Source organism: Anomalospiza imberbis, chromosome 15 (assembly GCF_031753505.1).
Source record: "Anomalospiza imberbis isolate Cuckoo-Finch-1a 21T00152 chromosome 15, ASM3175350v1, whole genome shotgun sequence".
NCBI lineage: Eukaryota > Metazoa > Chordata > Aves > Passeriformes > Viduidae > Anomalospiza > Anomalospiza imberbis.
Window position 1 is genome coordinate 105,793 of NC_089695.1, and position 13,579 is coordinate 119,371.

The 13,579-nt window shown below is 37.4% G+C and overlaps 2 protein-coding genes across 2 annotated transcripts in view; one reads left to right on the forward strand and one right to left on the reverse strand.

Moving 5' to 3' along the window:
- The window catches only part of LOC137482843 (Kv channel-interacting protein 1), a 330,573-nt gene that overhangs the window by 17,130 nt on the left and 299,864 nt on the right, over nt 1-13,579 (forward strand). The window lies entirely within an intron of this gene.
- KCNMB1 (potassium calcium-activated channel subfamily M regulatory beta subunit 1) lies at nt 1,264-10,575 on the reverse strand. The gene is made up of 4 exons (XM_068205415.1): nt 10,440-10,575; nt 4,731-4,894; nt 3,076-3,271; nt 1,264-1,589 (listed from the first exon to the last, which is right to left on the reverse strand). The coding sequence occupies exons 2-4, from the start codon at nt 4,865-4,867 to the stop codon at nt 1,320-1,322; spliced, it is 603 nt and encodes a 200-aa protein (XP_068061516.1). The 5' UTR covers nt 4,868-4,894; nt 10,440-10,575; the 3' UTR covers nt 1,264-1,319.

Here is a 13,579-nt window from a genome sequence, read left to right on the forward strand (position 1 = left end):
CATTCCTAGAAGTCCTGACTCTGGAAACAAATGTATCCCTTTTGTGAAACATCTTTGGTGCTAGGCATGTAAACTTCTGTGGTTACTTTGGCTTTCTGTATTTATTAAGACATCAGAGATGTATTTTACTTGTTGTGGTTTAAGAATGGTATTCCTCAAATGGAAACACTACAAACCATGAGTTGCTTGCTCGCTCCCCTCTCCTCTTCCCAGCTTTGATGATCTGGAGAGGAGAACTGTAGGCACAAAAGGCAAAGATCATGGGCTGCAATAAGAACAGTTTACTGGAAACAGCAATGGAAAGACAATGAACAGTAACAGCAACAATACTAATAAAAGAGTGTACAAGAAACTATTTGCACCCGAGTTCACACCCCTGACCATACCCGACCATTCCCTCTGCCTGCTAACTGAGCTGGCAGGCAGCCATTTCCCAAAAAATTAGGTGAGCTGCTACAGAATAAGCTCTGGGTCCTGGCCATGCCCCCTCCTGGCTCCAGCAGAAATTAAACTTGACTTATCCAGGGCGCTACATTCTTTATATCATAACTTCCTTTTTGTATCAGTTTTATAATCTATGCAAATGGCAGCCAGGTAGCCTTCCCTGAGTGGCACACTTGTCTCAAATAAGGCAAGGGTAAGATTTGAGTTAAATAGAAAAACATACTTTTAGTATAGGCTTCTTTACCATACCCTGTAATTTCTGCATATATTTCTTTATATACAATTGGTGTCAGATGATTAGAGTGCAAATTTTGTAAAGTCTCTGTATTTTTGTTTTGAGGGGCTTTCTCCCTTCCCTTTCCCAAAAGCGGAGAGATCCATGATAAAAAATAACACCTTTTTGCACAATAACAAAGCTATTTTTCTCAACATATGAGTATGCCATGAGAACATACCATATTGGGGTTTAAGGGTATAAAGGGTGTGTCTGCCAGTGATGATGTATATGGATGTGGCACCAATGATCTCAACCAGACAGAAAATTAGCACCCCATCTAAAATGTGGAAGGAGAGTTTAGCAGTAAATTTGAATTGTAGCTTTGTAAAGCAGCTCTACCTCCTAAAGGCCAAGGAAACAATAGAGAGTAACTGTGTGTGTTTATGAGGTATTTTCAGGCATTCCTGGGAATCAGTTTTATATTTTGTCCTTGTGTAATGGATTTCCATCTATAGAGGTTGCTATTCAGTTTTTTGGAATGCCTGCCCTTGAAGCGACACCTGGTATATTGAGTCACAAAATGCTAGTAAGACAGGCAGAACAAATGCGTCTTAATATCTTCCAACAATCGCAACAATCTATGCTAGATATGTATTTTTTACTGCCAAGCAGAAAGAACAGAAACATACTGACTAATTTTTACCAGAACAATAATCAGACATCCACCAGTAAACATGAGTGTAGGCCAGAGGAAAGCAAAGAGGAGACCTTTTGCGGGATAAAGTCTGCTTAAAACGACGTTGGTCTGTGTTCCTCCTGGGTCATAGTAACATGGGAAAGTCTGGTATTTTTTGAAATTGCTTGCAATTATTTCTATTCGTGCTTTAACTTCTTTAGAGTTCTCCAACTTGTCTGGGACGTATGAGCACTGAAATAAGAAATCAAAGTGATTCATTGTAACAAATACTCCAATGCAAAGTTTTTAGTTAAGTCAGGTTGAGTGAAAAAATCATGCTAGTACTGACAAAATCTTCTGTGGTTTGGCGTCCCTGGAGATTGTCTTGGTTTCATTATGTCCATTTGCCAGGCCACTCTTCCCTGTTTCCATCAGTCTATGGAAACAGTCTCCAGATTTACAGATTGGAGTTACATTGTTGGAAATCAATAACATACATGCTCAAAAAACCCCTGCAGTCTTTGACACTGTCACTTCATTATTAGAGTGCCAAACTCCAGTTCCTAATAGAGCTTCTAGGCACTGCCACAGCAGGAAAGTGTTTGTTGTGCAGAAATTCACACTGGCTTATCAGTGTGCACAAGACTGAACTTGTTTCACTGTACACCTCTGGTTATAAGTAGTAGAAAAATACAAACATGGTTGTTGGAGGCTTCCTATTTGTCTTTGTAAAACAAAACTATTTTGACTTGTAGTAATAATTCAGAGTTACTTAGTTTTCAGTGGAAATAGACTTTGAAGTAGTAATTTTTTGTTGTCTTTTGTTTTTGTTGTTCATAAACTTTTTCTGCAGTATTATTTTGTGTATATAACAATGCTTGAATGTACTAAACTGGAACCTGGCCAAGGCAAAAGTGGGGATGATTCCTGACCTGAAAATTTTACTTGCATTAATGCAATTAGATAGGACATCAAGAAGTTGCCTCTCCTTGCAGTGAACAAGACTCTTGTTTTCATCTATGATCAGTAATTTCTGTTTGCTCCTTCATTGCATGTAGCTTTCCCTGAGACAGTCATTATAAAGACAGGCACTAGCTAGAAAAATTCTCTTCAGCTGAAGTGTTTTATGCTATTGGGTTTGCACTGTGGGAAGCTCTAATCTATATAAATGCTTTGCACTTGTAATCTGAGCATGTTTGTTCTGGATTCTAAAAGTACTTCAGTCTTGGGCATCCAAGACCTCAATTTTCACTGATTTGTTTCTTCTTTCTGTATAAAATGTGCATCATGTTGCAATTTTCTCCTTCTTTATTCCCTGCTTCAAAATGCACACTTAAAAACCAAGTAAAATTGGGATTTGTGCTCTTACTTTGGATAGTTTTAAACTTGATGTCCCTCGTGCTAATTCAACAAGGAACTGAGCAAGCCACAATTTATAAAACTTTGTTACAATGGGTCTTCAATTGGGATACTTACATATTTTAAAATATTCATAGGTGTTGTATATTTGTGTTGGTGTAATTCCTTTAAAAGTATTAACTTAATATTTAATGTAATATTTAAAAAAAAATAAGAAACTGTAATTTCTGGAATGTTTTTAAATTGCCTTGGTTTAAGCCCAGATATTAACATGTAAAAGATGAGTAACTCCTGCTGTTACTGTGCTGCTTGGTTTAATCTCTCCTTAAAGATGTTAGATAATAGCAAAGAATGAGTATGCAATCTGTGTTGTAAGTACCTTAGGATTTTTTTCCAGTGTATCTTCAGTCTGGTAGAGCATAACCTCCTGTCCTGAGGCTGTCAGATTAACCCACACTTGCAGACAGGGATAAGGAAAGATTTCCTCATCCTCTGGGCCTTTGCTCTTTGGGCAGAAAACTTTGTCCTTGATGTTTGCTTTGAGTACCTTGCACACAGTTTCTGTTGTCCAGACACTACAAAAACAAAACAAAAGGTATTCCTTTGAAGCTAATCAGAAGCATCTGTTGCGAGTTGCATGTGAAAACACATCTATGTGTGCTGGCTTGGCTGGAGTTCATAGCTGCTCCATCCTGCTGTGATGAACTGTGCCCACCCTGGATCTGTGGCTGCACCCTGGAGAAGGGCTGCCGTAGTGAGTAAGTTCAGGAAAGCATTTTTGTTGTTTTTGCTGTTGTTTTTTTATGCATTCTGTGGTTTTCAGTTAGATTCTGACCTCCCCATTTGTAACTGGCTTCATGTTGTTCAAGAAAGAAACACTGCTGTGGATTTTAAAATTTGGTAGTAAATACCTGGAATGCAGTACACTTCATGTCTCAGAAATATTTTTGACTGATTTCATTCCATAAGCCTCAGAACTCAGATCTGTTATCCACACTTCTCTTTTTCTTTATTACATTCACATTTCTCATTTTCTTTATTCTCTTATTCTTTATTACATTACAGGGCCTCTTGCATAAAGTATCAGGATTTTGTCTGGAAATAGTTAATTTTTACTGTTGCTTATCTGTTTTTCTCAAGAGTTACTCTTCTACTATTGATAACATATTAAATTTTGCTCACAGAAGTATACTTTGGTGTCAAAGAAAGTTGAGAAACAGTCTCACTCCAGTTCTTATGAAACTACTCTTGATACATGTATCCATCTTTTGTAATGTAATCTGGAGGCAGAAAAATAAATATGTGAATTACTGTTTTAAATGGAATGTATTTCAAATAGTTTTGAGATTAAAGGTGCTCTAGCAAGAAGAATGAGGTGGGTGTCTTTGCTTTCTCTGTCATAGTCTTGAAATATGAAAAAGTGGGCTACATTCCTTGTCTTGTTACTTTGATATTTTGCAAATTGATTTTGTATGTGTAGGCAGAACTTGCAAAATTAAATAAAAGGGTGGGCACAAGTAACTCCTTCAGTGTTCATTATGTTCTGTAATATTTGGTGTGGCACACTGGGTTGTTGAAGGTGCTCATTTCTTATGATGGTTAATTTGGAAGTAAGATACAGATTCTTAAGTGAACAATTTTACCATGACTTCTTTTGCTCAAGTTTTATTGAACAAGACTCTCTCCTGCCCATGAAAGAGCTTTTTTTAACTGTTTCTATTTATGCAAGACTTGGCTTTTCATCGTCAAGCTTTGATAAGCATTGTTGGCTTTTTGATTCTACAGCAAATGTTTTGATTTAGTCTGTTTTGTTTAGCCCTGAGAAGATTAATTTCCTCTTTCTTGTACTCACTTGTGCCTGATGAATTCTTGGCACACTTTTTTCCTCTTCTGTTTAAATCCTTATGAGCTCTTTGAGAGCACTTTGTCTATTGTACAATGTACTTATGTATATTTTATCACTGTTTTAATTATTGTATATGATGCTACAGGAAAAAGAATAGCTTTGTTTCATAAACAAATGGCTCTTATTACCTCTTAGTGTAAAATGGCACAATGGTGATCCCAATAAAAAAGTACATCATCATGGAGCATGCAACCATTCCCAGTCCCAGGCAGAGTGCTCTTGTCTCCCCTCGCTTTTGTGCAGTCACCAACTTCTTTCCCAGCATGATTTAGAGTTGTGAAACTTGAACAACCTTTTTTTTGGTACAAAATAAAATACAGAAAAGAAAGGGAAAATATGACAGTTATTGTAGTTATGTAACAAGTTTCTGAAATATAATAGGTGACAGAACAGCCCCATTTTTGCAAAAACTAGAACTAAAAAACTCCAACCAAACTTGCTGTGTTTTATGTTATTGTTAGACTCTCCTTTTACTTTTTAAATTTATCGTGTAGTACCTTAAGAAGTGTGTGTATGTGTGTGTGCTAGGTAGGAAAACCTGGTAACTTCTGGGGAGAATTCTGTTAACGTTCCAATTGTCCTCAGACTTAATTCAGTTTGTTTTATGTTGCTGCTTCTCTGAAGTTAGAGTTGTTTTGCTGTATATTGGTAAAGGCTGCATGAAGGGAAAACCTTCCCAGAGCAGAAACCTTTTTACATTATGCCTTTTCTTCTGGAATAGTTAGAAATGGTGTTGTCTTATTTCAAAATAACTGAAATAATTAAAAATTTAGCATTTGAGATTTCTGACTTCTCCATGTTTGCTTGGCCTTGTCAATTCAGAGGTGCTCCAAACCTTCTGTCCAAGGAGTGTTGGTGTCCAACTCTGGGGAACTAACTCTTGGGCAGAGCTAAACCTGAGCTCAGAACTGACTGGCATTACTCCTCCACTCCCTTGACAAAAAGCATTTTAAATGATCCATAATGTTTTGTTGAAGAGAATCTGAAAATTATTGCCATGAGTCCATATGCCATTGAGTCATTATGAATGACGTATAGGTTTCTATAGAAATAGTCCAGAACTTTTACTGCAAGTTCAACCCATCGCTAGTATCTGCTGCACTTACAGCTGTGATTGCTGGTATGTGGGGCTTTGTTTTTTCATGAGAACATGGCAAAAGCTGTTTTTATGGAAATGACAAGGCTGGCAAGATTTGTATGGCCTTTTTGGAGATAAGAGAGGAAAGCAGAGCAAAAGGAGGAAAAAAAAAAAGACATTAATGCCAAATTAGTTTTCCTTTCTGTTCTGCACAAGGCAGTGGTGCACAGCTTTAGGCAGTGCTTTTTCAGGATTTTAGTTTCAGGTGTGTGCAACTTTTCAGTGTTTATCCCTACTGGCTGGCCTTCAGGATGGCATAGCTCCTGCCTAAATCTGCCTGTGTTCAGACTTAGATTTATATACAGTGTTAGACAAGTACAAACCAAAGTTAGCAAATAGGCTTTTCAGGTTACCTGTGAGCAGATTCTCTCCAGCTGCTACAGGCTGGCAGAGCTGTGGTGTGACTGCAAGTGGGGGACCATTCTGAATTTGGTGTCAGATGAGATAGCCCTCAAAGCTATGAGCATCAGCTCTTAAAGGAATGAATGGAAATATATTCTGAATGTTTTTTCCTTTCCTGCTATTTCTGGTTTTCCCTAGTAAAAGTGCCTCACCTTGACTGTTTAATGATCAAAGGAAAAAGGTAGTTGAAAATTTAACATCCTGCTGTTTTTAGACTGCTATAACACCTGAATGTTAGTTCTCTTACCAATAAAAATATAGGTAAATATAGATATCTGTGGACAGTAAAACACCTTTGGTCATTTAGCAAAACTTGTGGTTAGTTGCAGATTTTAAGAATATATTTTGAATTTGATATCATCAAAGTGGAAGGCTGGTTTTAGGTGTCCCTAGAAACTAAATTAGGTATTTTTAGAATACTGAATTTTGTCCACTTTCATGTTTAAGTCCACTTCAAATAAAACATCTACATCCACTGTGAGTATTGCATACAGCATTTTGAGAGGAATTGTTTTTCTGATGATCACAGATAATTCAGTGGCACTGTAAGAAGCATCTCAATTTGCATATTCCCATAGATGAACTTTCCTTGTTTACTGCCATTTGAGTTTAATACAGAAGGTGAGCTAATGTCCTTAAGTAAGGTTGTACTGTGTTTTGCTGCATCAGTGGGGCTATAGGTAGAACATGTGGTATCAAATGCTCCCAGCGCACTCGTGCTGTGCCTGCATATTCATGTGTAACTGTGGAGAGGTGTGTGCAGCAAGGAAACTTGCACAGTAAGTGTCAGTGACTGTTCCTTGGAACCTTCCATCATTTCTTTTAGTTTGGAAAATGGGAAATAAAAAACCTAAAGAATTCCAACGTGCTTAGAGTATCAGAACACTGTGCAACACAGTTCCTTAATACCAATTGTTATTAAACTGGCTCTCCTTTACATAATGTGCAGCTTGGTCAGAGAGGGAAGTGGAATAAAGGAACATTATCAGGGCTGGAGCACAGGCTCTGAGAGCAAATGGTACTGCAGGCCCTTTTAGCATGGTGGGGAGATAATGATAGATGAGTGAAAACCTGTGTAATTAATAAGAAATTCTTACATACAGTAACAATGATTAATCTTTAATTTTCTGTGAGAAACTGAAAAAATGAAAGGCTGGTACTGCCACTGTGACTTGTGGAAAACTTCTAGTGTCATAAAGCTGTTAAAATTCTGAATTTTGATGAACCATAATATTTATGGAGCTGTCCCATTTACACTGAGAAACAGTGGGTTAATCATCCCCCTTGTTACATAGAAAACAAGAACTGTGGGACTATAAACTGACAAATTTATAAGAACTCTAATTGCCCCAAAAGTCTGCTTGAATGCCAGCCACACTAAACCACTAAACTCATCCTCCTAATAATCTAAAACTAGCAGACCATCTCTTTAAGACAAAAAAGGAACTTGTATGTGTAAATAGGAAATTTTTCTTAAGTGGCCCAGAGGTTAAATGCAGTGTTGTTCCCCATCCTGACACCAGACAGACTGCCTGACCCTGGCTCTCTGCAAGGGCTGCTAAGTGATGCTGTTTGCTTTTGTTCCCCCAGTTCAGATAACTGCTTCACCACAAAGGGGATAAGAAAATGTAAATTATGCAGAGAATGTTAACAAGAAAGATTAATCTAAAAATATCACCCTGAGGTCTTCTATAGACATAAAAAATAACCAGCTAGATCTTCAGGCAATGTAAAACAGGGATGCTTACATCATTGTTGTGTTGCTGTAGCAAATTAGCTGTAAATGGGGTCCCTAAAACTGAAATATACATTTTCTGGTGCATTTTCTGGTACATTTTCATGTGCAGAAGAATTTAAGAGGAAACACAGGACTGCAAGGGAAGCCCATGTGCTTTTTTTTTTCTTTCTTACATAAACATTCCTATGTATTACTGCTGGAAATACTTAATTTTCTGGCTGTCAAGACAAAGCAAAGTTGCATACATATAGAAAAACATATTTACGTGGAGTTTTTTCATTGTTTTAAAGGTTATTTTTTTCTGATTAAAAGTATCTTCTGTCTCCTTGCTCTGTCTATATATAATAGAAGGAGCATTGAAATAGCTGGTTTAGTGTTTCCTCTGACAAAACTATTAAATATTTTAAAATTAAACACTACAGAAGATTGATTGGCCCAGGAAGTCTGAGTAAAATTGAATTGGAAGATGTTGAAGTGTACAAAGCAAGGCTTAGTCCAGCCTTCAAAGGAAAATATAAATATATTTTTGTACTGCAGATTTTATGTGATTTTTTTATACATTCCATACCTATTAGGAATGTATAAACTGCAAATGTTTTGATAATGTTCCCTCTGCCTAATCTTCTTCAATCCAGTTAAATTATACAGTACATTAGCCGTGCATTTTCAATGTATAATAATTGCATTCAAAGCTGCTAGTGATAATCTTTGGGATACCATCTGCTCAGGTATCGAATAGTCCCCTATTTTAATTAGAGAGACATTTGATACTTGGCAGGAAGTCTCTACCTCCTCCTACTCTCCCATCTTTTGAGGAGTTTCCAGTGGTGTGACCTCAGATGGGACCTCTCTCTCAAGCTATTCCAGACTGCTCTTAATTTGGGTAAGATATGAGTAGCACTGATGAATTTACCTTGCTCGCAGAAGAAAGGCTGTTAAATCCCTCTAGTGAATTTAAGTTGGGAATAAGTATTAACAGTGAGATAGTGTTGTGGTTTTTTGTTGTGGTTTTTCTTTGAGTTGATTTATCCCACACTATATGGTGAATCTTCAGTGAATATTTATGTATTGCTTTCAGATGAACATTATGTTTTAATACAGCATCATACAAGAAGAGTGATGCAAGTCATCCACATCTCTAAAGTGATGAGGACTTTTTAAACAGGCATGTACCTGTTGGCCTCTACTGCTTCTGCATGCAAAACAGCCATTTGTTTTCCCTGTCAAATGCCAACTTAAGCCACCTTGTTTTATTCTCAAAACACCTTGTATATATAAAATAAAAATTGCCAGCTTTGCTGGATTTGTAAGAGGAGCACAGTACTTGGTGACAGTTTATTGGCCAAATGCTTTTTGTGAGAACCAATAGGCAAAAGTTTTAGATTTATAAATATGATCTCTGTACTGGTTATGTTACTGGAATAGCACTCATATTTACATACTTAGGACTCTCTCTAGGTTGAGTTAGTTGGATCATTCGCACTTGCTGATCTGTGTTTCCATGGGTACTTCAACACTGCTTAGATTCTTCCTTTCTGTTTCAATCCTACACTCATGATTTTCTCATCTGTTGCCCCACCACTTACATAGGCTGTAGTCAAAACTGCATTTCTGTTAGCACTTTTTTTCCCTTTCCCAAGTCTCTAGCAGTTACAGGCATTTCTTGCTGGTACTGGGGAAGTGCTGCAGACGGGGAACACCAGTTTTTTCATTACTTAATAAGCTTTCTGTGTGTCTGGGACCACAAATACTATATGTTACAGAATGAAGTGATGCTGAGCCTCGGTGGAACAGTGCACAGAAAAATTTCTCATGCAGTTGTGTTTGAAACCCAAAACAGCAATATTTTGACTGTGTAACATGATACACCTGTTTATGAAATACGCTGTATAATTTTGCTTTATTACTGAACTGTTTACCAGATGTGCCACTAGAGTGAATTAAAGAAGTTAGATTTTTAATTATCTAAAAATCGTAATCAGTTGTTTAAGACTAATTCTATTAGCTTCTAAACATGGTGGTTCTTAAAAAACAAAAAAGTGGGGGAAAAAAGACAGAAGTTACTTGCTTAGTTCAGTTGTTTTGAAATCTTTCTGGAGTACTTTTTCCTTTGATTCTGTGCTGTAGAGGGCTGCACAGAAGGAATCAGTTTAAGAGCAGATTTTTGGGAAGCCTTCAACAGTTCATGTGCCTGGTTCCTCTCTGACTTAGGGGTAGGTAAGCACAACCTCTAGAGTAATGCTGAACACCCAAAGCCATGAAACTTTTAAGAGCAAAAGTGCATTTACCATTAAAATGAATAAGAACTATGGTCTTATAAGAGCTACAGTCTCTTAATTTGTGAAAGTATTATTATCTTTGCTAACAGTTTTGAAGAATGATCAGACTGCATCCAGTTACAAAAAAGAGAACTCAGTCTTCATGCTACAGAAAAGTTATCTGCCCTGTCCTCCATGCTGCTGCAGATATAGAAAGCCTTTTGCTTCCCAAAACACTGTACTTTTAAAAACACAAAGCTGTAACATGCTCCCAAGGAAAAAGAGTTGTTTAGAAATATACTCACAGTTTTTGATGAAATGCTGCTTTCTCTGATGAAAAAAGTCTGTTACATGACAGACTTGGGATAGTAGCTCAGAGCTGAAAGGGATTTTTTTTTCCTTTCCTGTAGGTTGCTGGGTTTGCTTTGCTGTGGCTGAACTCCTAACTTAATTCCCCTATTACAAAGCCTTTTGTAACCATAAATGGTAAGGTATGAAAGAGCACTGTCCTTTTAGAAATTAATTGCTGGGAACCAGGAAGTCACAATGCTAAGACCAAGCTTTCTCATACACTAGTGCCCCTTTATGACGCATTTTGGTGGATTTGTGTTAAACTATGGACCTACTCCATTTGTACAATTCTTTTAGTTTAGAAATCTGACAGATCTTTTGGGTAAGATTTAAGGAATTGAACTGTATTGATGACCAGTGGTATTGATTCTTCATAACCTGAGTCATTACTAGCTATGTGGGAATGCTTTATTGCCACTATTTTCAGTGAGTTCGGACGCAACAGGTGCTGCAATTCTGACTGTACATCAGAGCCTTATCGATAAGAACATCCATCGTGCCATAGGTGCATTAGTGTCTAGCGTGTTCCTCTAGCCAAAAAGCCAAGCCTATTTCTGGGCCATATAAACAGATAACTCCTAGCACAGAGCTTTGGAAAAGAGATTTTTTTTTTTTTTGGAAACTCTATTATTGGGAGTCTAACGGAATTTAAATGAGTTAATCCAGTAGAATCATTAGGAGAGAACTGTAAGCAAGGGTAGGGTATTTGCCCCTCCCTTCCCACTTTAGGTATCTCATAATTAGCTGTTTCAGTTTAAGCTGTTCTTCTAAACTTGCTTTTGATAAAAGATTTGAAGTTGACAAGCTCAGAATGTTCATGTTGTTCTAAGATAACTGATTAATTTCTTTCAATAGGACCCTTCTGTATTATTACAGATTCAGAAGAGAGCACACTAAGCTAACCTGGATTTAGAGAACTGTCTGGTAGACATTTACAGCTATGTAAGAGGAAGTCTGCTACTATCATCTAGATTGGAAAGACTTATGATCATAGTAATTTTATAATACTTGAGGAGTAATGTAGAGAAATTTTAAGAATTACATTTGAAGTTTGGAAATAAGAGCCTTATGAATAAAAGTTATTTCTGGATAAAACAGGATCTGGTTGAGTGGAGTTTTTATAATTTTTAATGCTTAGTAATCAAGACTGGATATTTCAAAGTGACGCTGTCTGCTGGCTCAAGGAATAATCAGGCTTTTGATGAGGAATTCATTGTAAGTGATTTTTGGATTGATCTACATTATGATCAAAATTTAATATGGGAAATGTAGATAAGTTTGTCATTAGCTGTCAGCTACATATGTTGCTCTAGGGCCAGTGGACATTCAGCTTCTAACTGCAGCTTGTTTTGTTGTTCAGCTCAGTTGTTTCTGCTGTTTTCAATAAAACAAATCTGCTGAAAGCAAATTGTATCCTCATTAGGACTAATTAATAATTGCCTTATTTTAAAATACCTTCATGTAAGGCTTTGCATAGAACAATAAACTGAAATTTTATTCAGCTGCAGACTTCGTGTCAAACATTTTGCAAAGAGGGCCAGATGTCATATAGAAATAGTTCTGCAAACCCTAGCATTTTTTTGTGTGTGTTGTATGCTTTTCCAAATGTTACATTTGTTCTTTATTCAGTATTCAGAATAGCAAAACTTGTGAAGTCTGGCAGGTTGCATCCTGCTGCCCTGGAAATCAGGAAGTAGGAGCTGAAAACAATCATGTCTTAATACTGATTCTTATAACTTGTTTGCTAAGAAAATTCTGTTCCAGGATTCCTTTGGTGATAAGACTTTAGTTAACTGAGAGCAGAGACAGTGAGGGATCAGTTAGCTTTGCTCTGTTCTTTCAGGTCACACAAGACTTTTGGCTTTTCATGACTATAGCTTTTTTTAACATTTAGTTAAAGCCTGTAAGAGAAAAATAGGTTGTGATCCAAATATGGTACTGGCAGTTCCCATCTTCTAACAGTGAAGGCACAGTAGCTGGAGGAGGCCTGTGTGAGTGAGACTGGAAGGACACAGCTGTCAAGTGATGCTGTGTGTCTGCAGTTCAGGCAGTTTTGCAGTGACAAGTTTTCCTGAGGAACACTGTAGTTCCCACAGCTTCCCCAGCCGCAGGTCATTTGTTGTCCTTTGTCTCATTTCCTCATCATTCCTTGGGGCAGCAGCAAGGATGCAGATCCCACAATCAATTCTGTTGGCTGCTATTTTGAGAGCAGTGGCAGATGCTACCTGTGCACAAAGGAGTTCTCTCCTGTTTGTAAAACAAAATACTAATGAGCCTTCATTTAGAATTTTTTCTTTTGATCCAAAGTTTTATATAATTTTAGATCAAATTAGATGTACCCTCTTAATCAGAAAGTGTATTCATTGCATAGGACTAAGTGACACGCAGAGTAGAGGCTCCACAACCAGCAAGGCTGTTAAGTAGGTATGTTTATTCAGCTCTGGGTGCACAGGGGATTGCTCTACCATAAACGTGTGCACCTGCTGTGGTGATTTACCTGGTCTTTACCTGATGTTACATATTCAAGATAATTGCAAAAGAGCCTATACATACTCATAACCTTTCCCCGAAATGTAGGTTTTGTTATAATGAGTTCTGGGAAATAATTTCCATAGTCCCTGCCTTTGTTTCCTCCTGGTTGTGCCTGTGTAGTGCCTTCTGGTGGTCGTGGGCTGGGGGCTTAGGATGAAGTAAGCTCTTCTTCTTTGCGCTGAACTTTTCACCTCTGTTCTCACCCATGCTTCTTGGACCCTTGGCATTTCTCCAGACCACAAAGCCAGTTTTCGCTGGTTTAAGATGCTCCAGGCAGCAGTCCTTGCTATTATCAGGAACTGTCCATAACAGACCTTCTTCATCTCCTTTATTATAAGAGAGGTTTTTTTGTTTGTTTATTTGTGTGGGTTTTTTTTTGTTTGTTTTTTTGGGTTTTTTTGTTTTGTATCTAGACAAATATAGTTGCTTATTTATTCTTGTAATGTATCAGCTGTGGACCCAGCACTCAAAGTCACAGGGCAGACTGCAGAACTTCGAGGGGAATTTGAACTTGTCCTCGTGGTTGTTTTTGATCTGATCTTCACTTCACAATTGGAT

Bases quoted from the DNA above. Each gene is read 5' to 3' on its own strand.
- KCNMB1 (XM_068205415.1), bottom strand. From the start codon at position 4,867: ATGCTGGGAAAGAAGTTGGTGACTGCACAAAAGCGAGGGGAGACAAGA. The intron at 3,272-4,730 runs GTAATAAGAGCC...TTGTTTTTGTAG, and splicing joins GTGCCATTTTACACTAAGAG to TGTCTGGACAACAGAAACTG. The intron at 1,590-3,075 runs GTACTTACAACA...TTCTTATTTCAG, and splicing joins CACTGGAAAAAAATCCTAAG to TGCTCATACGTCCCAGACAA.